At 39.9% G+C, this 27291-nt stretch overlaps 4 protein-coding genes across 6 annotated transcripts; 3 read left to right on the forward strand and 1 right to left on the reverse strand.

Moving 5' to 3' along the window:
• Window positions 1–266: 266 nt before the first annotated feature.
• LOC148328973 (C-reactive protein-like) lies at window positions 267–1744 on the forward strand. Its single transcript, XM_088306712.1, has 3 exons — window positions 267–327; window positions 563–665; window positions 1237–1744. Exons 1-3 carry the CDS (start codon window positions 267–269, stop codon window positions 1742–1744), a joined length of 672 nt encoding a protein of 223 aa, XP_088162838.1.
• Window positions 1745–3628: 1884 nt separating this feature from the next.
• LOC148328974 (serum amyloid P-component-like) lies at window positions 3629–6468 on the forward strand. The gene is made up of 4 exons (XM_088307690.1): window positions 3629–3756; window positions 4837–4897; window positions 5181–5283; window positions 5911–6468. The coding sequence occupies exons 1-4, from the start codon at window positions 3721–3723 to the stop codon at window positions 6416–6418; spliced, it is 708 nt and encodes a 235-aa protein (XP_088163816.1). The 5' UTR covers window positions 3629–3720; the 3' UTR covers window positions 6419–6468.
• A 991-nt stretch (window positions 6469–7459) lies between these two features.
• LOC148328975 (serum amyloid P-component-like) lies at window positions 7460–10015 on the forward strand. Its single transcript, XM_088307692.1, has 4 exons — window positions 7460–7550; window positions 7688–7745; window positions 8471–8573; window positions 9262–10015. The coding sequence occupies exons 2-4, from the start codon at window positions 7688–7690 to the stop codon at window positions 9767–9769; spliced, it is 669 nt and encodes a 222-aa protein (XP_088163818.1). The 5' UTR covers window positions 7460–7550; the 3' UTR covers window positions 9770–10015.
• A 756-nt stretch (window positions 10016–10771) lies between these two features.
• LOC148328976 (phosphatidylinositol 4-phosphate 5-kinase type-1 alpha-like) lies at window positions 10772–26657 on the reverse strand. 3 transcript variants are annotated; one of them, XR_015845701.1, is made up of 17 exons: window positions 26550–26657; window positions 21706–21740; window positions 19641–19733; window positions 19396–19526; window positions 19199–19316; window positions 18884–19036; window positions 18512–18811; window positions 17233–17462; window positions 17062–17145; window positions 16933–16981; window positions 16157–16241; window positions 15880–16050; window positions 15669–15798; window positions 15317–15379; window positions 15129–15228; window positions 14367–14532; window positions 10772–12437 (listed from the first exon to the last, which is right to left on the reverse strand). XR_015845701.1 is itself a non-coding variant. In XM_088307687.1 (16 exons), the coding sequence occupies exons 1-16, from the start codon at window positions 26596–26598 to the stop codon at window positions 14530–14532; spliced, it is 1791 nt and encodes a 596-aa protein (XP_088163813.1). In that variant the 5' UTR covers window positions 26599–26657; the 3' UTR covers window positions 10772–14529. The 3 variants fall into 3 exon arrangements, 2 of the variants coding, with proteins under 2 accessions (XP_088163813.1, XP_088163814.1); XM_088307687.1 differs by having other exon boundaries at window positions 10772–14532; window positions 15669–15795; XM_088307688.1 differs by having other exon boundaries at window positions 10772–14532; window positions 26550–26613.
• Window positions 26658–27291: the final 634 nt, after the last annotated feature.

Here is a 27291-nt window from a genome sequence, read left to right on the forward strand (position 1 = left end):
CCTTGTTTTTGTCCCATTAAAAGCCTGCCTCTGGTGTGTCTTCTCACATTCGTCACAGATCTCAATAGGACTTACTCCTCATTTTTATTTGGTGTCTTGGTACCAAACAAAAATTTCTTACGGTATGTGCTGAGTTAATCTTATACCCATTTTGTCTCCCAAATTGTATGATTCAATCCTTTTTGTGAGTATTTAATTGTTAAACTGTATTTTGAACACAATTTACGTGTTGAAATAATGCAATACTAACCTCCTTTCCATTTCAGATGGAGAAATTTCTGGTTTTCATGATGATGCTTGCATCATGTTATGCAACATATTATACGGGTAAGGAGTCCGTTAAAAGTCTTTTTTTTTTTTTAAAGTGGGGATTAAATGGTGTTGTATTTATTGCAAAGGGCAGTGTCACCTTTGTGTCACGCATAACATTTTAGATCCCACATGTCAAATTTGGCTTCTTTGGTTGGTCACATTATGGTTTCCTCAGTACTATACTAGAACTGAACTGTGTGTTGTCCAACGCCAGTGTCATGTCTTGATCTTTATTTACGTGTGTGTGCAGATCTTTCTGGCAAAGTATTTGTCTTCTCGGGGGCGACTCCCAACGATCATGTGAAATTGAGGACGTCCAAAACTTCCTTCAGTTCAGTGACGGTCTGTCTCAGGTAACAGAATAACAATCACCAGTGGGCCTCGGCTTGCTTTCGTTCGCTAGCTTCGGTCCTCTCCTTCAGAGCAGGCGTAGGTGGTGACAATCTGTACTCAATAGGGAGGTGCAAGGCAACATATTCTCAGAAAGGTTGCATTTGTGGAATATGAATTGGGCAGCAAAATCCACCCATTTTATCGATATTGATACCATTAATATCAAAGTTGCTCGGGTAAAGACTGATTCCAGCTCACCTTTCCGAGTTGCTTCACGTTTGCAAGCTGAGCCGTGATTGGTCATTACCTGAGAAATGGTGATGTCATTTTCAGTTGACAGCTGGTGGCAAAATGGCAACCTCCTAAAATGGATTACAAACACATTTATCAGACTTGTATTTAGACTGCATTTTTGGGTGTACTTTGCATTCTAAATAGAAGTATAAATGTCAAAAAGATGAGGTGAAGTTTAAAATAAAAAATGCTACCAAAGAGGAAAAAAAGTCACCTAACATGTGTTACCAGTTTTTGTCTAGAAGCATTTATGCTATGTTTTGTCCCACTCAAAACCTGCCTCTGGTGTCTTCTCAGTTTTGTCACAGATCTCAATCGGACTTACTCCCTCTTCTCACTGGCCACACCTTTTCACTTCAATGACTTCTTGATCTACAAGACCAACACTAACACCATGAGGGTTCATGCTCGGGACAGCGAGACAGACTTCTTGTCTTTGTCTTTTTCTCCCAACACCTGGCACAACCTGTGTGCCACCTGGAACTCTGAAAATGGCATCGGGCAGTTGTGGGTGGATGGCAAAGCCACCATCAAGAGGTTTATTCACTCCGGGCAGCCCATCAGTGGCAATCCTAGCATTATCCTCGGTCAAGAGCAGGACACCTGCGGAGGCGGCTTCGAACTCTCGCAATCCTTCATCGGCATGATTTCTCAACTTCACATGTGGGACTATGTCGTCTCGCCAAAAGATATCCTTCGTTACCACAAGGGCTTGCGCTTCGCCGGAGGGAACGTGCTCAACTGGGGAGCCCTTTACTATGAAATTGTGGGCCAAGTTTTGGTGGAGAATATAGTCCTACAATAAGCATGAATTCACATGTTTTGAGTCTAAAGAGTAAATAAACTTTGACATCAACACATCATGTCTTTGTCTTCATTTGTCCCTGGATGGAAAATGCCTCTCCAGCAAAAACAGAACTTTGATTGGGTTAATCAGGTCAATGGAGAGTATGAAGGGGGCAGCCCCGCTGGTGGTCACCACGTTAGCTAATGAGGCGATGGAAAAATATTAAATTGTTTAAAAAATATATTTTGTTAGATGGTGCAAAAATGGTTTAAAGTTTTCCATTGATCCATTTGAGTTTTTTTTTTTTTACATGCACAGCTCCTTTAATGCACGAGGTAGGGTGCAACATTCAAGTGCTCAAAGTTGTTGTTGCATCGCTGCACCTGAAGACATCGCTGCCCTCTCCCTATGCAAGAAACACTTAAGTGCTCTATTCTGACGTCTCCACAAAGACTAAGCTACGTTGACAGTTTGGCCCACTTAGAACGGGTCATATATGCACTAATCTTAACGTTTCATACATTTGAGATTACCGTTCTAAATCAATTCCTGCAAAGAGATTTAACACCGAATCTAAACAGAAATTCTGAGTTCACTACCCAAGAACTTAAACCAAGATCATTGTCCAGAAACTCTGATCTGAATGAGTTCAAGTCTGAGTATATTGACCCAGAGGTAAAATGTGCACAGTCAAAGAGAAAACATCAATGCAGACCTGATATTTGTCATTTCGTTATTGGAATTGGCGGCACTGTTGTTTAGTGTTATAAAAATATATGCTGTAATTCAAAAACAAAACGCATCAACCAGTAGAGTTTTTACAGGGCATCCACCAGCTTCAGTGATTTGAATATACTTATCAGTTTTTTACAGCCAATTCAAAATCTAAAAAGTTAATGAAAGTGTGCATGTGTATGTTTTCCTTATAGAAGCTGCACTTTAATATGGCATGAACTTAAGGTTTAAAAAATGCTTTAGTGAATTCAAACTGGAAATGCATCTTGTCCATTGCTGCCTCTTGACCAAATCCGCTCCAGCCAGCCATTACGTCCCTATAGGAGATATGAAAATGAGGATTGGTGTGTAGAGGCCTAAAGTCAACAATGCCAATGTACTACTTTTAGTCAAGGCTTTCTTTGACCTCATGTCAATTGTATCTCAGAGTTATAGAAAAAGATCAAAAACATTATTTTTTAATTATGAGACCGAAAAAAAACGAAAAACAAGGTTCCACAATTATCCGAAATAAAGACTTCTCATTTTGCTTTTGGCAAATATATAAATTGGGAAGTCAGTGAGACAAAAACAATTTTTTTAGCTACCTATGCTCAGTGCGTGCGATGGGAGAGTGACTCAAGAAAAGTACAAATTACAATACTTATGTAGGCGTAGGAGTGGTTCATGTGCTCTAATCTCCGTTTGTTATGACTGGTTTGTGATGACGTCAGAGCGGTGCGACAAGAGAAGTGTGTCAGCGTGTTGAACTGTTGCCGATTAAAAATAAATGGGCGGCGCTCCCAGGTTGGTTCTGAGTTCCTATTATTGTTGACAAGACCTCATAAAGCCTCTACACTCGGACGTTACACTTATCTCGAGCGAATACGTTTATTATCAAAATGAAACAGAAGCAAGTTTATTGATATGTCAAATCATGTTTTTCTCTGGTTGAAGAAATTGCACTGGAGGTTGAATTCAAACGTTGTTTGCCATCCTTACCAAACCATCGTACTTTCGAGCACCATCTTGGCAGTATCTCATTTACTACGTCATTGAGGTGGATGATGGGTAATGTAGTTTTTAACAAGTGGTCCGTTATTTTTGGTTACTTATCCTGTCGGCTCATTACGTCTTTGTGTCACCTGTTCTTTTCAGCACTGCTTCCTTTTTTTTGTCAGCCAATCAGCTCTCTGAGCCACTCGTGTCTTATCCAGGTGTGCCTCGTTGTCTCATCAAAGTATCTGTATTTAAATCTCTGTTTCTGACGACACAACACTATGACTGTTGTCAAGTATCACTTGTGGCTTGTAACGGTGAGTCCATCATGTTTCTTTGTTGACTTTGTACTGAACAAAAATTTCTTACGGTATGTGTTGAATTAAGCTGGTACCCATTTTGTTTCCCAAATTGTATGATTCAATCCTTGATGTGAGCAATTAATTGTTGAATTTTACGCAACCAGAAAAGAACATGATTTGACATGTTGGTAAACCTTCTTCTGTTTCAGTTTGGTAATAAACATATTCGCTCTAGATCATATGTCAAACTCAAGGCCCGGGGGTCAGATCTGGCCCGCAACCTCAATTTATGTGGCCCACAAAGGGCAAATCATCTGCAACAACTTCCTGTTTCTAGCATATTTTCTTCACTTTTAACACTGAGATGAGATATTGCCATTTATTTGGTACCAATCCTCCCCTTTTAAAATAAATTGTTGAACAATTATTTACTAGCTTCTGATTTCAAAACTGGCTTTCCAATTACTTTATATGGGTTCACAGTCATACCGGCCCTCTGAGGGAAACCACAACTGCGATGTGGCCCGTCCACAAAAATGAGTTTGACACCCCTGCTCTAGATAAATATTGTAATTTGTACTTTTCCCAAGTCATTCTCCCATAGCTCCCGCAAAGCATTAAGTTTAAAAAGGTGTTTTTTGTCTCACTGGCGTCCCATTTTATGTATTTACCTATGGCAAAATGACAAGTATTTATTTTGTATAATTGTGGAACATTGTCTCTAAAATTCTACCAAAGAGGAAAAAAAATGTCACGTAACATGCATTACCAGAATTCTGTCAAAAAATGTCACCTAACATACATGACCAGTTTGTCCAGAAGCATTTATGCTTGGGTTTTGTCCCATTAAAAGCCTGCCTCTGGTTTGTCTTCTCACATTCGTCACAGATCTCAATAGGACTTACTCCTCATTTTTATTTGGTGTCTTGGTACCAAACAAAAATTTCTTACGGTATGTGCTGAGTTAATCTTATACCCATTTTGTCTCCCAAATTGTATGATTCAGTCCTTTTTATGTGAGCAATTAATTGTTAAACTGTATTTTGAACACAATTCACGTGTTGAAATGATGCAATACTAACCTTTCCGTTTCAGATGGAGAAATTCCTGGTTTTCATGGTGATGCTTGCATCATGTTATGCAACATATTATTCGGGTAAGGAGTCTGTTAAAAATTCTTTTTTTTTTTAAATTAATTAATTTATTTTTAAAAAGTAGGGATTAAATAGTGTTGTATTTAATGCAAAGGGCAGTGTCACCTTTGCGTCACTCATAAAATTTTAGATCACACATGTCAAACTTGGCTTCTTTGTTTGGTCACATAGTTTCCTCAGTGACTGAAAATGATAAATACTACAAACCCCTGATGATCCCATACTTTGAACTGTGTTGTCCAACGCCAGTGTCATGTCTTAATCTTTATTTACGTTTGTGTGCAGATCTTTCTGGCAAAGTATTTGTCTTCACGGGGGCGACTCCCAAAGATCATGTCAAATTGAGGACGTCCAAAACATCCTTCAGTTCAGTGACGGTCTGTCTCAGGTAACCGAGTAACAATCACCAGTGGCCCTCGGCTTGCTTTCATTCTCTATAGCTTCAGTCCTCTCCTTCAGAGCAGGCGTAGGTGGTGACAATCTGTACTCAATAGGGAGGTGCAAGGCAACCTATTCTCAGAAAGGTTGTTTGTGGAATATGAATTGGGCAGCAAAATGTATACTGATCTCAAGGGGCAGCCATTTTGCTGTTGAGTGCCATTAACATCACAGTTGCTTGGGTGATGACTGATTCCAGCTCACCTTTCTGAGTTGCTTCACGTTTGCAAGCTGAGCCGTGATTGCTCATTACCTGAGAAATTTTGAAATCATTTTCAGTTGACAGCTGGTGGCAAAATGGCAACCTCCTAAAATGGATCAAAACACATTTATCAGCCTTGTATTTAGACTGCATTTTTGGGTTTACTTTGCATCCTAAATAGAAGTACAAATGTCGAAAAGATGAGGTGAAGTTTAAACTCTAAAATGCTACCAAAGAGAGAAAAAAAAAGTCACCTAACATGCATTACCAGTTTTCTGTCAAAATTTGTCCCCTAACATGTGTTACCAGTTTTTGTCTAGAAGCATTTATGCTATGTTTTGTCCCACTCAAAACCTGCCTCTGGTGTCTTCTCAGATTCGTCACAGATCTCAATAGGACTTACTCCCTCTTCTCACTGGCCACACCTTTTCACTTCAATGACTTCTTGATCTACAAGCCCTACACTAACACCATGAGGGTTCATGCTCGGGACAGCGAAACAGACTTCATGTCTCTGTCTTTTCCTCCCAACTCCTGGCACAGCCTGTGTGCCACCTGGAACTCTGTAAATGGCATCGCGCAGTTGTGGCTGGATGGCAAAGCCACCATCAAGAGGTTTATCGTCTCGGGGCAGCGCATCAGTGGCAGGCCGAGCATTATTCTCGGTCAAGAGCAGGACACCTACGGAGGCGGCTTCGACCCCTCTCAATCCTTCATCGGCATGATTTCTCGACTTCACATGTGGGACTATGTCGTCTCGCCAAAAGATATCCTTCGTTACCACAAGGGCTTCCACTTCACCGGCGGAAACGTGATCAACTGGGAAGCCCTCAACTATGAAATCGTGGGCCAAGTTTTGGTGGAGAATGTGGTCCTATATTAGCAGGAATTCACATGTTTTGAGTCTAAAGAGTAAATAAACTTTGACATCAACACACCATGTCTTTGTCTTCATTCGTCCCTGGAAGGCAATTGGCTCTCCACCAAGAGCAGTAGAAGTTTCATTTGGTGATCAGGTCAATGCAGAACACGATGGAGGGGAGGGGAGGGGCAGCCCTGCTGGTGGTCACATTAGCCAATGCAAAAATGGTTTGAAGTTTTTCTTTCTTTTAACATGCACTGCTCCTTTAATGCACTAGGTGGGGTGATACTTTCTATTCCAAGAAGTTGTAGTTACAGCTCTGCAACCCAATTTATCTCTGCTCTCTCCCTATGCAAGAAACGCTTCAGTGTTCTGTGCTGACATCTCCACGAAGACTGACAAGCTATGTTGATAGTTTGGCCCAATTAGAATGGGTCATACATGCACTCATCATCTTTTATGCATTTGAGAAGATGGAGTTATAAAACAATTGCTACAAGGAGATTTAACCCTGAATCTAAAGAGAAATTCTGAGTGCCCTTTCCATGAACTCAAATGATTATTGTCCAGAAACTCTGACCTGAATGAGTTCAAGTCTGTGTACATTGAACCTTGAGGTAAAATGTGCACAGTCCAAGAAAAAAAAATCAATGCAGCCCTGATATTTGACATTTATTTGATATAATGAGAGGCACAGTTGTATAGATGTAAAAATATATGCTGTAATTCTAAAACAAAACACTTCAGTTTTACTTTTTAACAGCCAATTTAAAATAATTTAATAAAAGTGTGCATGTATATTTTTCCCTTATAGAATCTGCACTTTAATATGGCATGAATTTAAGGTTTAAAAAATGCTTTAGTGAATTAAACTGGAATTGCATCTTGTCCGTGGCTGCCTCGTTACCAAATCCTCATAAATGTTCGATTACAGAATCAAAGTCTTCATTAAAAATATGTGCCAGGCATCCATTTCCTGTACAATGTGTCCTCATTGGCTCGAGGTCATTATGTTGCACAATTAAAAACTTTCCTCTTTTATTTACTCAAGAGTCCAGGAGTACAAAATCCTTCTCCATTACATAAACATAACATTTAAATATGGACTAAAAGGAGGTCCTGCATCAACTCAAAGCCGCACAACCAAGACGAGGTAAGATGTGTTACCTCCACTAGCTGCTTAAAAAAAAATCACGTTATTTTTCTATGATGAAAATATGTCAACATTTCCCTCACCGTTCATGCGTTTGAATACATAGTGCAGTTGATACAACGCTGATTTCATTTCAGATGGAGAAACTCTTGTTTTTCATGGTGATGCTTGCATCATGTTGCGCAGAGACCAAAGGTAGGAACGTGCTTGCAGCACAAGCACAAACCAAAAACGTTTTTCTTTTCCTTGGTTTTTTTTGGGTGTCGAAGGAATATGTTTAAACCTTTACTTGGCAAGAAACAGGTTGTCATCTGCCTTATGCAACTGGAAACCAATAAAAAAATCTTGCATCATCTCACAGAAAACTGATAAAATAAAAAAAAAGAGCAACTAGGCCTGCTTTCTTTTTTTTTTTTTTAATCCTCGTATCTTCATCATAGATTAGTTGCCACCTGCAAATGCTGAAAGATTCCCACACCAAACAATTAATCCTGTTGTTTAGTCACATTCTGATAATGGATGGATATTTTTTTTTTTTTAAATCACTGTGTGGGAATCTCAAACATAATCCGTAATGTGATGCTTGCTGACTTCCAACTTGTTAAATCGTAGCAAATAATTTTGTTTTATTTTAAATGAAATGATCAAGTTGTTATTCCCATTGCTCTGTGAATGCTTGCTTGTTCATATGTGCCTTGGCTGGCGTCCAGGTGTACCCTGTCTCTTGCCCAGTTAACCCGAATGAGGACAAGCACAACAGACTATGGCTTGTCAAACATTTTTGGGACCAGGGAGCCCTTACACGGGAGAAAAATTAGAACCACAGTGACAGAAAATGGTTACTCACCCTTTCAGTGGTGTGCGTTGCCCTTCTAATTCCACCGTTTGCGATGTCTTGATTCTTACTGATGTGTGTGCAGATCTTTCAGGGAAAGTCTTTGTCTTTCCGAGGGAGACTGCCAAAGATCATGTGAAACTGATCACGCCCAAAACATCCTTCAGTGCAGTGACGGTCTGTCTCAGGTAACAAAGAGTCGCACCAGCGGGCCTCGGCTTGCTTATATTCACTATTTTGAGGATGAGACGTAACAATTAATTAAAGTGTAAATAAAAAAAATAGGCTAAACATGGAAACGGTCAAACTCCTTTTAGCTGCAGTAACAGTTGTTTTGCGCAGAGGATAAAAAAATATATGCATGTGAGTATTGTTGAGGAGATTTCAGGTATTTGTGTATGATTTAAATAATAAATTAAAATTCTCCCTGTTTAGTTCAGTGCATCTCAAATAGTGGGGCGGGCCCCCGTGGGGAGCGTGGTGCGATACTGAGGGGAGCGCATGGGAACCTGAAGAACATTCTTTTTTTCCCACTGTCCTACAATAAAGTGTAATTGCACCTCCACTCCAGTAGTTGGCAGTGGCGCTCTTCTTGGCCTTTGTGCACAGCGAGTTTTAACGCTACGATGTAGGTTTGTTTTGCAATGAAAATGCTATTATTTATAGACGCGGCGGAGAGTGGGTGGTGGTGGTGGGGTGCGTGAATTGTTTTCTTCATGCTGGGGGAGCGTAACAGAAAATAGTTGAGAAGCACTGGTTTAGTTTGACAGTAAATTTGAACTGGAATTTGCAATAACAATCTTTTTTCTGGATATAAAAATATACAAATAAAATACCCACGTCTCACCATCTCTAAGCTGTGATGTGTTGGCTCAGATTCATCACAGATCTCTCTCGGAACTACGGCCTCTTCTCTCTGGCCACGCCGGCCATCAGCAATGACTTTGTGCTCTTCAAGATAAACACGGACGATGTCATCAGGATGCACGCTCGGGACGGTGGCACGGACTTCATGGCTCTGTCGTTTCCTCCCAACACCTGGCACACCATGTGCTCCACCTGGAACTCTGAAAACGGCATTGCCCAACTGTGGGTGGACGGCAAACCTACCATCAAGAGGTTTATCCACTCGGGGCAACCCATCAGTGGCAAGCCGATCACCATCCTGGGCCAGGAGCAGGACACTTATGGGGGAGGCTTCGATGCCACGCAGTCCTTCATCGGCATGATCTCTCGACTTCACATGTGGGACTATGTCCTCTCTCCAAATGAGATCCGACGCTACGAGGCTGACTCCAACTTCACCCCCGGGAACGTGTTCAATTGGAGAGCCCTCGACTATGAAATAGTCGGCAACATTTTGGTGGAAGAAGAGGTCATGTAAAAGGAGGAAGTTTAATTCACAGTCTCTGCAGCAGGCTTTTTGGGGTCCCCAGAGGGGACCTTTTCCCAAGGACCTCATAATCCTTCGACCAATTAAAGTGGGCTAGCCCAGAATACCATTGGAATTAAAGTCGGCTGTTTTCAAGGAGAGTTGAAATGTTGCGATAATCCCCAAGAAAAAAAATGTTCAAAGATATATTTTACCCAGATAAAGTTGTAATCTTATAATAAAGCAAATTTTTCAAAATGTTTGATTTTCTTTCATTGCTAGACTTTAATATCATGTCTTTAACTTTCAAGTTTTTTCTTTATTTGTCCCTGGAGACCCTATTGATTGAGCAGAAACACATCAAAACAGCCGACAAGAACATATTAACTTTTTCGGGATAACGTAATCTTTCTTTTTTTTTTTTAATTAACTTGTTCATTAAACTTTGACTTTAATAAGTCTTTTAGACAAAAATTTATTTCTTCATTTGTCCCTGTAAAAAAAGCCTACTAGAACATCGGAAATTTATTTGGGGGTTATTCTGAGGCACGTTACGGTTGATTGGATTGGTTAATCCTAAACAGTCATCGTCATTTGTGCAACCCTCACTTGTTTATTTTGTACTTCAACTCTCAAAATCGTTTTTCAAATGAGGTGAACCAGTTATGTGTTTAAATGTTTTCACTGTTTTTTTTTTTTTTTACATGAAGCATCTTGGAATTCAAACTGGGGTGTGTAGATTTTTTATATCCACTGCACATTACAATCACAGGTTTTAATTGTCCAAAAGAATAAGCTGATTAGAGTAATTATTAGAGTAATTATTTTGTGTGGTTTTTGGCACAGCTGTCCATTAAACCACACATTATTATTTTGTGGACCTCAGTTTGAGAACCTTAGGTCTAAAGATGAAAAAAAATATATTGCACTGCTTAAAATAAACACACAATCATGTCGGTGTAAAATCCTGTGTTTTGTCATTTTCGGAGTCATAATTGTGAGAAAAAAAAAAAGTTTTACAAAACTGGAGTTTAATCCTTTGAATGCATGAAAACGTCACCACCACATGACTGAAACATGGCAGGAGGAACAGGCAGAACATATTGCATGAGAAGGCATTTCAGTGACTTCTATGTACATTATACACAATTTTTGTTTCAACATACATTTTGTAGAAATATAGTCATCATTGAAGCATATCGGACAACCAGCATTATTGGCTCATGTGAAACATTCATGTAGAAAAAAAAAAAAAAAAAAACAGGGACATTGAGCCTCCCAGATTTGTTATGGAGAGAATACAATTCTATTTTTTGTATCACAATCGGAAATAGAAAAAGTGAAGTTGTCACACACTCCCTCTTCATTTTTAATAACTAAAGAGATTGAGAAATACTTCTGGACAGTACAATCACACAGCTTCTTTCATCTCAAGCCAAGTCTTTAAATAAATATACTTCTCTGTATAGTGAGCAGTGGCGGATTGTGGTTCACGTTGCATCCACGCTGAACAAAATGTAGTGTTGCTGTATTAAAGCACCAGAGGAAGATATTTCACTTGTGCAGCCGAGTCATGCAGAGAGAGATTGCATCCAGCCATTACACAGCACCGCCCGTCAAAATACGACGCGACAAAATGGAAAACTACGAGCGTCGCAAACTTCAAATGGATATTTTCCATTTCTGCTTCAACACCACAAATATGTCGACGAGACCAAAGTTATTTAAAAGACTGATCTATACGCTACCACAAACGTAGTAAATTATACTAGAATCTCACAGGAATGTGGTGGTAATCTAATTAGCTCCAGTCTCTACACTAACTTAAAAAAAAAGTCACTGGTTATACATCAGATATAGCTTATCAGACAAACTATTTAGCAAAAAAAAAATAAAAATAAATCCAGTTTCAAAATCCTTACACAGGTCAAACCAGTGCTATCATAAACAAAAGTGGATCCTGAACTTTTGAAAAAGCATCCGCTCCGTTCCTCTCTTTGGTGCACCGACTGGCTTCGAAACAAAACACACTTTGAACTAACATTTTACTTTTCAGTCTTTCGTCAATGACCCCTTCTACTTCTCTGCTGCATGGACCACATGTGGCGAAGATTACAGTAGATGAGATGACGTTTTGCTCAAGTCATTTGCTATATAGTGAGTGTATGAGAATTCTCTCACTGGTATAAAAAGAAAAGGGGTGCGGGGGGGGGGCCCTGCCTGTCACGTGAATGTGTTGTTTTAAACAGCAACAACACAAGCAAACATCATAAAAGAAAAGCTAATATTTTATGAATACTACATACAATCAAATACCAAAAAAAAAAAAAAAATCCTTAGTTACACACCGAGTTAATAATTTTTGGTCCAGGACAGGTTGTATTTCTGTAACCAGCAGAAATGATCACGACATTTATAATTTGTCCGTTGAACGAGTGAAATTATCCGTACAAGATCAGTATATTAAACTTTTTGTGATATTTTTGTTTTGTTTGTTTGTATTACCTTGGCTCAAAGGTCGGGAAGCATCAGGTTAAACGAATCAGAGTGAAGGATTTCCTGGCATCTTGAGGACAGATAGCAACTAACGCGACAGTCCTCGGCCGACCGGTGTTGTTGTTACTTTCGACAACAGGTAGCTGACGACGCCTATCAGCAGAGTTCATAAACATTGCAGCTCCTTGGAAGACACATTCACATACAGTTAAAAATTTGCCAACATGTACTCTTTAATTTCAAACACTGAAAGAACCCAAAGGTTGCAAGGGAGTATTACGGCCACATCGATTAGGAAAATTTAAGTGTGTGAATAAACACTGAATTTCATGCCATGGCAGATAACGCCCAAAAATGTGGAAAAAAAATTAACCATATGCATTTTGATATTAGCAAAACTTGCTGTACTTGTTAGTCACGCCACAACACAAAATCTAAAAATTTTAAGTCAATCGGCCCACCGATTTTTAATTAGTTTGTCAAAAAGGGGCGTGTCGGCCTTCCTTTGAACACTTATATTTACGGAACTACAGGGTCAAAGATGTATTTTTTTTATTCCGCAGCAATAAAAAGTCTAAGTATGAACATTCCTTAAATATTAATTAAAAAAATGACTCATTGAATACTCCCTGCAAATCTGAGGGGATGGATACTTTTACTCCTTATCGCTGCTATACAAAAACAATTTACACCTCTGAAACTCATGTTTTCGACAATATGTGAGAGATTACATTTCATTAAAAAAATGTTTTAAAAGTCACGTGATCCACAAAGTCAATTTCAAGGCCAAAATGTAAAGTCACTAAAATATGCACCAATCTTCAAAATGGTTGCAGAATTGGATTCCTTGATTCCAATAATACCCGTTTTGTGAAGAATGACTCAGTCGTTCCTGATATAAGCGTTCAAAGAAAAGTGGCCATGTGAGAGTCTGTGGCTGCTGGTCTTAGTATGTTGCGTTTTGATCTATGTGGATTTTTTGACATTCAGTCATTAAATTAGTGAAGCGACTTGACTTTTCTGGGGACAACCAGTTATTTACAAAAAAAAAACAAAAAAAAAAAACCTCCAGGTACCTCGTTTCAACTTTTGCCAATTAGCTGGGTGACTGAGAATTTTTCAATGTAGCCATGATACTCCACAAAAAAAAGAAACAGGAAAAAAAGGATTGTACTGGTTACATGAAAATATTTTTCAAAACGCAGGCAACCGACACACAAATGGTAGCCAGATGGTTTCCACTGTAGTGATAAGGCAAGATTGTGTTCTCTGTTAAAAAAAAAAAAGTCAGTCGTGCATCACATGTCAAATGATGGGACAAAAAAAATGTTTAAAAAAAAAAAAAAAAAAAAAGGCACAGACAAATTGATCACATCTGCAAAATGGTTGTCGCCGTCAGCTCAATACTTCATTGAAGAGCATGTACTGGCTGCCAACTGCACTCCTCGCGATTCATATAAAAATGTTGAGCACATATGGTCATATGACAGGGAGACCTTCAACACGGTCTTCCATTTTAATAAGACACATTCTATAAAGGGGACGGGAGGGGGCGTTTACATTCAGCAGCACCACAATGGCTTCCAGCTCAATTCATTAGCGTGAACACCTGATCGCCTCGCACTGGTTCAAGCCATCTATCTCCTATTACTTCAAAAAAATGCTCCACGATTTTAAGACAACCTGATTGGAGTGGGACAGCAGCAAGTGTTGACGGGAAGCCTCTTATTTGTCGATAAGGGGCCGAAAAACACGGGGCTGCTCACAGCGAGTGTGCCCGCGGTGACGGTACTGAGCGGAGGTCGATGTGCTCTAACAGGAAGACTAAAATAAATGGCCTCACACAACTCTGAACCCACTCAGACGTACTTCAGCGTGCACTGCTCCCGTCTGTGCCCACACACACACACACACACACACACACACACACACTCCACGCTATGTTTCACACAGTGACTCATCATCATTTGACTACTGTCACGATCCTCAGACAGGAGAAAAGAAAAAACGATTCAAATTCTACGATACAAAAAAATTAATTGTGGTCATAATCCTCATTCGTGCTGTTTTGGGACATGTGTGACAGTGTTGATGGCTGGGACAGACTACATACACACACGCACGGCAGCGTGGAGCCCGTCTCTGCATTTCCTCCAGCAACCCAGGTGTGTTTCAAAAGGGAGCGCCAGGCCGCGTTCGCTGTCTTTATTCGTTACTCTGCCCAACTTGCATTTTCCAGGCAAGTCTCCTCTTCACATAGCACTTTGTCCAGATGTTTACTGTGAGGATTAAAAAAATAGAATAAAGAAGAGAAAATGTGGCTGAAGTGCATTAAATGACAATTCATGTACAATTGAAAGCAGATGTTCACATACGCTCTATTAAAGGATGCACTAATAAGTATTCGAGTTTCAACTTCCTGGCTATGTTGCTTCAGTATTTCCACACAATGTTCCTTCTTCATGATGCCATCTATTTCGTAAAGTGCCCTATCAATTTTAGTTTAATCAGACCACAGGACAGGTCGCCATTAACTAAGGTGCAATTGGGCTCTTTTTGAGATTCTTTTGACGTAATGGTTTCGTACATAAAATAGGCTTCTTGTTGAGAATATCGTTTTACGATATTCACAAAAAATTAGGGATGTTGAGCAATCAGGTGAAATTTCAGGATGAAGCTAAAATGCACAATACACATGTGAAATTAATTTGACCGTCTCTCAAACTTTTAAATGCTCCAACTGTTTAATATTGACAAAATTTATAAATTTCAGCAATATTATCTGAACCGCTTATCCTCACGAGAGTCGCGGGCATGCTGGAGTTGAACGAAACCATAATATATAATATTTTAGGGGATTAGTGGTCAAACATACAAAATTGATGTTGGTCTCTGGGATGATGTCCGACAAAGAAACAACGTCTTCACTTCCGGACAGGTGGGCCGAATTATCTGCACTGCCCTCAACCTCGAAGCTGGAACAGATAAAATTCAAATTCAATAAACAGTGTCAACAAAAAAAAGAATGCATCTTTAAAGTTGCTTGTGTGCGTTTGTCGCTACCTGTGAAAATCACCCTGTTCATTGTCGGTGTGAGCCGATTTGTGAACCTCCACCCCAACAGACCTATACATCACAGCAAGATAATATTGAAAACAGACCGACAATAGACTAGGCCATTGTCTCCCAAACATTAAACAGTGTGCTGCAGTATAAATCGGATTTTTCTTGCTGCTGTAAATCCTTGTTGTGGCATGAGGAAACTGCATGCTAAGTTTGTTGCCATGACTACTGCTACCTCTGCTTCTATTTCTTCTTCTACTTTCTTTTGGCAGTCTGCAAATACCTTTAGTGCATTACCGCCATCTTCTTCAGTATGCTATTGAAAAGGCGGCCACTAGTGGTAATTCTTTACCTTAGAGGAGGAGAGGAAGCAAGTTCTAAGCTGCCTACAGACGAGGTGGAGAGGTTGGCCTCAAAGTCAGCAGGGTTGTCATGCAGTGGTGGGGTCCTGGGAACCAGATCCGGCCTGCCTGGCTGAACTACTAAAAGCAAAAATCTAAATTAGGGAACGGAATTGCTGCAAATGCCAACTTGAGCACATCTCTCATCGCTTCAGTTCTTACCACTGTCTGTTTCTGACTCTGTGCTTTTGAAATGGGGGCGGTAAACCAGTCTGGGGTCCATGGCCGACTGCCCCGTTGTGTGAGAGAGTGGGGTGGGAGCGCCCAAAGTGGGAGCCCTCCTAAGACCCCCTTGACCTCCACCACGGCTCTTCTTAGATGGGGACGGCTTTACTATAGAGGACGTACAAGTGAAGAGTACTGTATTTCCTGTCCTCATAAATCATGATATCCCTCTTTGCGAGTCATTTTAAAAACAAAAAGACAGATGTGCACTTACACGGAATTTTCTTGAACACTGTGCTGCACATAAACTGCTGGAAACGGTCTGCATAGAAGCCAGGTCTGTGAACGGAAACTGTGTCCTACAATGGAACAACAACAGGGTTATAACAGCTATAGAAAAATATATGGAATTGTTTATTCTACCAATTATCCCATCAATAAATTGGACAAAATTGATGTCGCATGATTAAAAAACACCAAAACGAAATTTGCATGTAAGGTGCAGGTATTATTTCTCTCCAAATGGGGGTCAGCATCCTCAGTATCTGTGACTTTGAATATGTATGGCTTTAAAAGGTGACTACCATTAACCCCTTGTGGGAGCATTACAATATGTTTGAACTAGAGGAGGCAGGTTCTATTGACTTATTCACTGCCATTGACAACTAAAGACGTCAAAGATAATTTTTTTTTTTAACTTGGCTGGTAGTGAATGAGTTATATATAACAACAGCGATAATTCTTTTTGTTGCTGATCATAGACGTGATGTTGTGGTATGTTAGTTCTGCTTTGCGGTTGACACATTGCACTTTATCTTGGTTGTGAATGTGAACTTGCTGTCAACGTTTTTATATCATTTGTCTTAATGCACTTTTTCACCGAGCAGAGTGAGAGTCTGCAGTAGTCAAAGTGGAAAGATTATCACTGTGTGACGACAATGCAGAGATTTTGCTTCAGTTATTTTTTTCTTCAATTATTTGAGCTATTTAATTCATTGTTGCAGACACAATTTCTTCATGCAACTACATTCCTATATCGCAGGATCTTACCCCATCATGCACCAAAGCCTTCCAGGAGTGTTCCAACCTTTTAACAAATCTATAGTGTAGGATGAAGAAAATGTTACACAAATGCCACAAAAATAGCACACATGGGAGATTTTCTCTTGAGTCGGATACCTGTAGGACTGGAGGATGTCTATGATGCCAATGTAGATGAGTAATCGCTCTCCTTTTCCATTACGAGCTGGAATGCCTCCCATGCTGCAAAGCCAAAATCCAGGCGATGATTCAGAGGTTGACGATGACCAACATTTTAACAACATTTTCAACTTCGCCAATTCAACTCACTGGTCTTCGGAATCCAAAGCACCCTTTCCCCGAGCCTCCCCCTGGATGGACTCCATGGCTGTACAGTAGAGACTTTTCTGGGCTTGAGGCCGCCGCTGATCCGGCGTCACTGCTCCCTCTGACCCTCCGCTGTCCCCAGAATAGCCCCCGGCTCGCTCCCGATTGGCCTGGTCCATGTTGTGAATGCCCATCAGCAGACTATAATCCATGATCTTGAAACTCTGCAAGAGCTTTACAAAGCACACAAACAAACATTTTAAAAGTTCAGGACTTATATGAAAAGTTATCATGGAGTATTTTCCAGTAATATTTGAATGCCACAGGTACTTTTATTACACTCACCATTCTTTACTATTTTTCCAAAAGAAAAAAAAGCTACAGCTAAAAGTGTAAACAAGGAACACAAAGATGCTTTTTTTTTATTGACAGTGACGTTATTGTGAAAGACTGTGAGAACTTCCTGATTCAAAGAAAGGCAACCACGGAGAGGCTGGTCAGGTTACCTGAGACGATCACATGAGTGTTGATCTTTTTTCATACAACAAGTAAGACCGCAACAGGCAAAGCCATGGTGACTCAACAGAAAAATCAAATGCTTAGCAGTCATCATTTCTCTTTTTACTTCTACAATGTATGATTAGTTGCTGATACTACACGTGAGATGCCTCCATTTAAAAATAAATAAAGGTAGCAGCCCTCAAAGTAAGCAAAGGATTAGTATCTAGTTTTGTGAAAGAACAAGTTCTCTCTTAAGCGCATGAGTGATAACTACTTCTGAGAACATAGTTCAATACAAAATCATGGGAATAGAAATCTAAGTATGAGTCTAAAGAAACAAAAAATTGCTGTATAAAGAACTCACTCTTTACACAGCAATGTTTTAGCGACTTCCAATGGCGTGGAAAAGGTTCCTGGGATTAACCAAAATTACAAGGGGTGCTCCTTGAATGTAGTTATTGATAGCAAAAATGTTCCTCCCCTACCAAAAAGGGAAAAAAAAATTGAAGGATTCGGCAAACACAGTGAAAGTAGTAATTGTGTGATTTTCTGCAGATATAATTATCATAAAAACATTTTTTAAAACTCCTTCCTTCCTAATAAAGTGCTCATAAAGCAGTTTAGTAAGCGACATCTCCAAGTTACCCGATGAGGAAATATTTGACAGCGTTTGATACTGTTGTACGTTTCAGGAAATACATGAAAAAAATTCCAAACAAATAGAGTTATGTCTCTGTAGCATCGCTAAATAAAAGCCAAAGCGCACCAGTCCGTGACTCACCAGGCAGTCCCTTTGTATTGTCTTGCTAAGAGCGTTGTAATTGTCTGCTTCCAGCTGCAGGCCATCGGGCAAATCCTGGATAAAGTCAAGGTCTTTGTACGTGGGAACGGCCTTCTCTCTCTCCTTAGGCGACACCCGTCTCTTATAAGTGGATCCTTTCATGTCGTATTTGAGGTGCATGGGAATGATCCGCGGTAGGAGATTGTTCATAACAACGATGCGAATATTCTTGCCCCCTGCCTGGACGCAGTAGAGTCCGTAGAACTTGGGCAGCAGTGTGCGCTTGTTTTGGTTTATGTTCTAGAGGGAAAACAAGTTGGAATGAAAGCCCCAAAAGACTTATTTTAATGAATAAAACTGCATGATGCTCACCATGAAGTATCCGGGAAGTAGCTTTTGGAGAAACTCTGCCTCTTTGTGCTGAACAGTTTTAATGATGAACTCGTCATCACTGGAGACGTAGAAGAGCGACCCGCTGGCTCCGGGGTTGGAGAGCTCAATTAGTGGCTCGTTACACAGAGAATACTTGAGGAGAAAAGAGCGATTTCTATTAGTGTCTGGTCAAAAGAGATTCATCTCTTGTCTTTAGGACTTGTTGATAAAAATAAAAGAAAAAAAAAAAGAGGGCGGGGGTTGACGGCAACATCTGTTTTCCTGAATATTTTGCGCATGGCCTCAAGTACTAACCAGGTAGTCATCTGGTCGAATGCCAAACAGCTCTCTGAAATATCGGAAGGCGATGGGAGCGTAGGTCTTAAAACGGAAATCGCTATAGTGATGGGCTGGAGTCAGGTTACTGCCTTCACTGGAATGAACGAGACAAAGCAAGACGCAGTGAGACAACTGAAAAGAATAGGATATGCAACCTCATATGTACGACCAACCTCGGGAAAAAGATACTTTCAACGACCACAAAATCCTGCATGAGTACATCCCTCTCGGCTTTCTGACTCAAGCTGCCCACCGTGTGAGTAATGCCCAACTGAATGGCACCTTTGAGGGCTGAGGATGTAGTCTGCACCAGACAAAGAGAGAAAGAGACGTTAGAAAAGTTCAACAAATTCTAATGAAGCTCTACACTCTTGCTGGTGTCAATCAACCAGTGTTACCACATCAACCCTGCTCTAACCTTTTTGTAGGTGGTCTCTCCGGTGGTGGTCTCAACGCCCCGGTGGCCGATGGTCTTCTTCATACTCTGAGTGGTACCTGAGGAGCCGGGCATCTGAACAGATGGGGAAAAGGGGCTTTCAAAAAGGGGTTATTGAAAGCTGCATGTGTGCAAGCTCTGGTTTTTGGTTCATTCTACTGGACACCACCAAGATCAATACATGAGATGCCTTTACAAATATTGCTCGGAAATCAGAGGCTGAGTCACACAGGTACGTGAAGTGGCAAGACAAAGTTGTTGGTTACCTTTTTTTTTTTTTTTTTTAGCTATGTGCTCCCACAATGATAACCCTTTTGCTTGTTAAACAAGTTTATCTCTGTATGTCTGTTGTGCCTGGTTAAAATGTATGGGTAAAAGAAAGACTAGCAGACAGTCATCTTGTATTTTTTCACATTCCATAATCAGCACGCACCACCTTAAAACAAACAAACAAAAACACAAAATGAGAACATTTCAAGTCATGTACATGCTGCCGCCCACAACCCTCCAACTCAGAATGAAATTGAGCACACAGGACCGGATGTCAAACCACTGAATACTGAGAATATTACTTTTTAATTCGCCACATAGTGTCTCGTGCCAAGTGCTGCATCAGCTGGTTGGGGCTGGTATGCGCCGGACTGGCTCATACACTGTACCAGACCAGTAAAACAGGAAACGATTAGATTCTTGATATGATTATGAACGATTCTGTACTAATGGTTATCTGATGACTGATGACTGACAATATTTGCATGAAGGCATGAACATCAAAATGGTGCCCTTATGCTCTTCATGTGTTCCTCTACTAGCTATCGAGAAATACTTTTTGCTTTATTGACCTATACCCATTCACCCGGGATCAGCTTTCACAGCTGTAAAATTAAAAATAGTGTGTGGTGCGCGGGGCAGGGCGGAGTTTTTTTTTCTGTCAGAGTAAAATCACATTGTTAAAAAAAAAAAAAATCAAAAACTTAAAAAGTAAAGTGACCATGTGCACTAATGCAATATGTGACTGACGTACAATGAGCTAATTTTCAAGAGGCCGGGTCAAATGAGTGAGGTGGTTTCCTGGATGGTGTCAACAACTGAGCGCATGACACAAAGGGGATTGCTTCAACACTGGACAGTACATCTCTTGCGACAAACTTATGGAAAGGCAGAATTTCACACCATTAAGTAATATTAAGTGCAATAAGTACCACAACACAAATACCAACAACATAACGGGGGATGTATTGACGTGAGCTAATTTAATATAGCCTGCCATCGCTAGTTATAACATACTGTAATCCTCCCACAGGTGTTGAAGAATCGACAGTTGCCAATGCACTTTCGATCTTTATGTTTATGTTGATCACTTTCAACACAAAGATAATCAGTCGCCTTTCACTGAGAAAATAAGCACATTTATTCATGAGCTGAAGTAGAATCACTCAATACACGGACTGGCTAACCAGCGAGCCTCCTCCACATTCCCATTCGCTGACACCCACGTCACTCACAAGACCAGGCCCCACGTTTTAAGCCATACACGCTTAAAGTCACAGATACGATAGAAGAATGTGACGATGACCCCCATTGGGCAAAAATAATATGTGCACTTATAAATTTATCAATAGGATGATTGGCAGAATACCGCACTAAATATATACAACAGCTGTCGCTCTACACCAAATTAATACTGGCTAACATTTGCTAGGCCACACCCCTAAGAGGTGCACAACCAACACGTATATTAATTCGACTAAATGTAACCAATTTATTCATTTATATCATCCATTATGTTATAGGACAATTTAACACAATTTCAAAACATTTTACGAATGTTTTTTCACAGGGCTGAAATGGCATTTGAATTCGATTTGGCGTTGTTACGAGCTTGCGCAGGGAGCCAGTTAATAAAATCAAGGAGCCACTGTACATTCCTCTGAGCTGTAATACAAAATGTGTTAGTGCTTCAGCTGTCCTCGTTTGGACACCGCCAACATTTCAAAAACCGTCAGTACTACGACCGACAGGTGTTCTGTCCAGGGTGTATCCTTACCTCTGAAGGACCTCCTTTGAAGATGCCACTGGTCCCTAAAAAACAAATCAAACATGAGTTCACGACATGAGCGACTCAGTTTCACCTTGCACCGTGCTTGGGGAAAAACTGTTGAACGGCTGCTGGTTATTGAGCTATTTCCAGCACGGAACGCTGTTGATGACAAATGAGGTCAATAATGAGCCCAGACCTAAATGTGGCCACATTTACCAACTACTGCTTCTGATACCAGCAGCTTGGCACAAACTGGAACTACTTCCCCACCGAGCTGGCTGCTCCAGATTCAGCAGGTCCCTGAGGTGTTTTCGGCAATTACCGCCTTCATTAACAAAATATGACTTCTGCGGCAGACTGGAAATCGGTACTATCCGCTAGTTAAGAACTCGACTGGAAAGCATTTTTTTTTTTTTAAACGATCATACACACATAACTGTTATCCATTACATTGACCACAGCAAGCACACATTATTAGTGACACACAGTAAGAGCAGCACTACCCTTCCCATTTACTTATGTAAATTAATATATAATATAATATAATAATAATTAATATTACTTCCATACAAGCAGTCAATATTTCATGTTTCCGCTAATGTACAAAGTATGTAAAATGATCCCAGGATATTGAAGATACCCTGAAAGTTTTCAAATGCAAAATTTCGCTACTATGCATGTCTTAGTGATATTTTAGCTCAGTGATGGCATAAAAATTCCAAGTGTGCTTTGCTTGAAGAAGACAAAGAAAAAAATATGACGAGAACAATAGAAATGGAAACGGAAACAGCAGCAGCAATAATAAACAGTTTTTCATTATGCTCCGGGCACCAGACAGTCTGAAACAGTGTGTTTATTATTCGTCTGACAAAACACACTCTTTTGAGGGGCCTCAACATGCCTGAAAACTGACCCATTTTTAAAGCGACTGTAACCTGTTGTCCCAAACATAATGCTCCACAACATACTAGAAAGTTCGAAAAATTGACCGCCTGCGAGCAGTTTCAACATTCGAGCCTTTTATTTTCACAAACTGAAGATATTTGACCATATGTGCTCATGTATAAATCTGAACTTACACCGCAAATGAGTTGGGAATTCAAAAGAACAACACTCAACGTAATTTTCCTTACATAAACGTTGCACTTAACACACCAGTGCTTTCTCGCCCACTCTGAGAGCACCTCTCGCCTGTAACCAGTGGCAACAGCTACTTCAATGCAGCGGTGCCGCAGGTCAACACATGCAAAAGGATGCACCTGTAGAAACACTCGTGGCTGCATTCGCAGACAGAGAGTGTACTCCAAGCAAAGAGGACTGTTAATACGGCAAAGTCATCCGCTTGTGATTAGCAAGGCCACACTGCCATTTATTCTACTGACAAACAATGAGCGTCATTCTGCTAACCCTTTTGTTACGTAAAAGAGCATCGCTAGCCATGCAGTTTCGCTTCACGCATCAAGAAACACGGCCATGCCAGTACCTCGCTGCAGCGCTCTCCTCCAGAAATGAGTCCTAATATCTGGAAAGCAGGACATGGCTCACAGCTGACGCGTGATAACATCATGATGGGCGATGGGAAACTGTTATTTCTCCTCTATTTGTAGCAATTAAAAATATATACAAGCAGAATGCAGTAAAACTGCCAAAATTTGAATACCCCAAAGCAGAGTACAACATAATTGGCTAAATTGGAATTGAATTTTTTAGGAGGAAAAAAAAAAACTCCCAAAAACAAACAAGATTAGAGTTGCATTAATTGACCTTTCGCTGATTATGACCTGGATGTCTGAGAATCTAGAAAATATCTTAAAAAAAAAACATTTTTATTAATATTGTGACACCAAGTTAACTATGACTTCAGCAAAGGGCACAATACAGTTAATCCCAATTAATTAATTACAAAGATTTTATTTTATAGCATAGAGCAGTCAACTTGTCTTCATATTAGCGTGAGAGAAATTTTAAAATGGCACTTAGAAGTAACAACATTAACTGTAACAATTAAGGATTTATTAACAGTGAGCCTGGATAAAATGAATTCAATTGACATTATTTCCAATGGGACCAATTCTTTTCAATTTATAACAACTTGAAAACTGTGTTTGATATTCATATATTTTGGAACTTGTTTCAAAGTTTGCAGTGTGTACCTGTAGAGCAAGATAACACATGGTGCTGCAGACTCAGAGCCCCAAAAAAAAAAAAAAAAAGAAAAGACTTAACCCAATTAAGTCCATTGACAATAGACAAGCCATCTGGTATTCACTATAGGAAACAATCCCCGGCAGCTTTTCACATGTAGCCTGCAGCGTTTACAAAGCAATATAGGACATGCGTATTGTCCAAACATTTTCAGCCCATGAAGAGGAATAAGTATAAAAGTTCTTTCCTTGATTTGGATACTGAGCCGATGTGCTTTGGCAGCACGCTCGCGAGCTATCATTCCCGTATGCTACTATTTGTGTTCACAGATTCTGCCCGTGTCGCTATACAGAGACAAAATAGTCCGGTGCGCATGAGAAAATGAGTAAGCGCTACACTCTAAATTTAATGGATTTGTGCACTGGTGGGGAGCAGCCCGTGGGCCTTATACATCCTGTGAGACAATTTGATCCGGCTTGCTGTGCTATTTAAACACTAATGACGCATCTCAGGAATTGCCATAAAAAGTACAACACTATTTATCCCAAACATTTTGATGAAATGTGATCGCATCATATTTCAAGAGGCTTCCTTAGTTGAAAGCATCTTGAAATTGCTTGAACTAACAAAATTGCTCAGTCAGTTTAAGAAAGCAAAGTTAATGGCTATGTTTATGTGGGCAAGGTTTCTTTAATCCGAACTGATGCTTGTTTTCATGGACACTAAAAATGTTGATCCGATTAGGATTTGCCTGTTCGTGCATCTCACTTTTTGATGAGGACAAATTATTTTGACATGCGCAGATTGACCAAATATACTGGAAATAGTTGCAGAAGAAGAAAACGCTGTAGCGACTTCCGTGTCAACAAAACATCGCTCGCTGCTACCTTCCGGGAATAACAGAAACGCAGATACTGACGTCACAGACGTGCGGTAAAGACGGTTCGCTACGACATTTAGGAATCCGTGTTTGTATGTACGTTTTTGTTGTGGGATGTACTAATTTTTTGTATTTGCAAACTTTTTGTCAAAATTTGGGAAATTGCTCTCATCTTGATTGAGATATTGAATAAAATCTTCAGTTTATTTTTATTTTTCATATGGGGTGTACTCTTATTCTATATGCTGAGTACTATGTCTCCAGTTACAAGCCTCAAATACTTTGTCACAAGGCCACTGTGCCTTTGGCAATAGAAACTTCTTTTAACAGGAATCACCATTTACATTGTAAAGAAAATTTCAGTGGAAATTGATGCAAATTAATGCTCGAGGGAAAAGGCTTATTTAGTATCTAGAACTGCAGTGATACCTCGGCTTAGAATTAGCACAAACTACGAGTTTTTCAAGTTACGAGCTGTTTGGTCAATCTAGACACTGCATGGAATTATGTGGCGGAAAAATGTATTGATTACGACTGGCCTATTTGACAGACCATAATGCTCTTCCGACAAACAATGCTGCATTTGCACTCTTTAAGTCAAGTCTTTAGAGCAAATGTCACTGTTCGAAACATCTCAGTCATTTTGGCACGCTGACTTAACCAATTTAAACCAACTTGTCAGTCAATCGGTACAAGTTCTAGTGTTTGTTTTACTCCAAATCCAAAGCATCTTTTGTACCTATTTTCAACAAGCCATATCACAAAACCCTCCCCCACTCCAAAACACACAAAAAAAAATCTCCAGAAACCATTATCTTATTTTCTAAAAATTTGGTGAGTTAAAAACAGGTTCAAGAATCAAACTAGACTTTGCATTTTGACAGAGATTTTTACTAGCCTAATTACATTTTTCTCATGTGTCTTTTAATATTTTTTTTATACATTTGAGCGCCATATTTTCCCTTTTTTAAACAGTAACATTGGTCACGGAAGAAATTAAACGTATGCGTCAAGGCACCGGCGTTTAGCAAACCCAAGAAGGAAGGGAACCATCCCCAAAGCAAAATAGATTTGAATAAATAAAAAAAATAAACAAAAGCTTTTTCTATGAGCGAAAGGAGGAGAAAAATCAATAGAACACAGACGGGCAGGAAAACTAAACAAAGCTTGCTTCAACAGATTCGCATCAGTGAACATTCAAATATTAAGAAAACATGATTTCATAATTACGTGTCAAAACAAACACATGTTTAAGAAAAGCAAATTTCATAATTACGTGTAAAACCAAACGGATGGAGAGTTCGCATGGGAAAAGACAATTCAATTTAAGCTTGTAATAAAACAGTAGAAAGACGACGCGCAGTAGGATGGGTGACACGGCAACATATAGCAGATTACTAACTTGCTTGGTTGGAACCCCAAAAAATAATAGTTTATCCAAAATTATGTTATGGGATTCTATAAAGTCATTTTAAGGACTCCCTGTATTCATCTTTCTCCATGTTACATCACGAAAGAACAACAATATTCAACAAACGAACCTCTGTACTCTTTGCTACCAAGCATAACGAGACAGAATATTTCGATATATTTAGTGATACCGAGCTACGCCACAACAACCATACTTACGATAAGAATGCATCTCACTAACTAAACACCGGTTCATTTATTTGCGGGGCTCGGTGCTAGCCTAGCAACCTAGCCTCCCGAGGCTTGACAAATTCAAAGCATCCCCCATTGATCGTCATCCCGACAAAATGTCACACCTGCGGCATTTGTGGTTGGTTTATAGGTAACGAAGTAGAAGCGTGTGTTGGCCAGATACCTGTCAGGGCGGTTGATCCCGGGTCTGCTGTTCCACCAGCAGTCGCCATTATGGGTAGTTGGTTCCACTGTGCTGTGCGTTCACATCTCAGCCAGCCAAGTAACACACTGCGGGTTTAATGGTTGACATCGGCACCACAGCGCCCCCAGAGGAGAGAAGTGGAAGTGTTTGGAATGGTAAACTAGCGGTTAGCGCGTCTGGCTCACAGGGCCGAGGTTCTGGATTTGATTCTCGTCCTGTTCCCGCATCGAAAAATATGTATGTTATGTTCATTAAAGACTGAATTGTCCATTGATGTGAATGTGAGAATAAATGGTTGTCTAATTGTCAAAAGCGATAGAAGTCAGTGCAGTGGAACAAAAACATGTTCTTGCACAATGTAAGGATATCCGGGTAAATTAATTTACGTATATATAAATAAAATAATTTCTCTGAGACACTGGTATTTCATAATAATGAAATATTTCAGATTTGTTAACTCTGACAAACGCCATCAATTTTCTGCTTATCCTCACAAGGGCCACGTGTACTATGAAAACAATGACAACTATATTTTAAATGATCTTTCTTTCCAACACATTTTAAATCAAATTTTCTTTTAAAACGGGATGCATTTCCTCAAATTTATACTAAAAATGAATATGCTCATCTGGGAAGATGCTGACACTATTTTTCTATTTTTTATTAGTCCAGTGTGACTGTTCCCATGTTGTTTGTTGAAATGACCAACAAAAGACATGCC

The sequence above is a fragment of the Idiotropiscis lumnitzeri genome, chromosome 10 (genome assembly GCF_059441095.1).
Source record: "Idiotropiscis lumnitzeri isolate Australia: NSW breed Sydney's pygmy pipehorse chromosome 10, RoL_Ilum_1.0, whole genome shotgun sequence".
NCBI lineage: Eukaryota > Metazoa > Chordata > Actinopteri > Syngnathiformes > Syngnathidae > Idiotropiscis > Idiotropiscis lumnitzeri.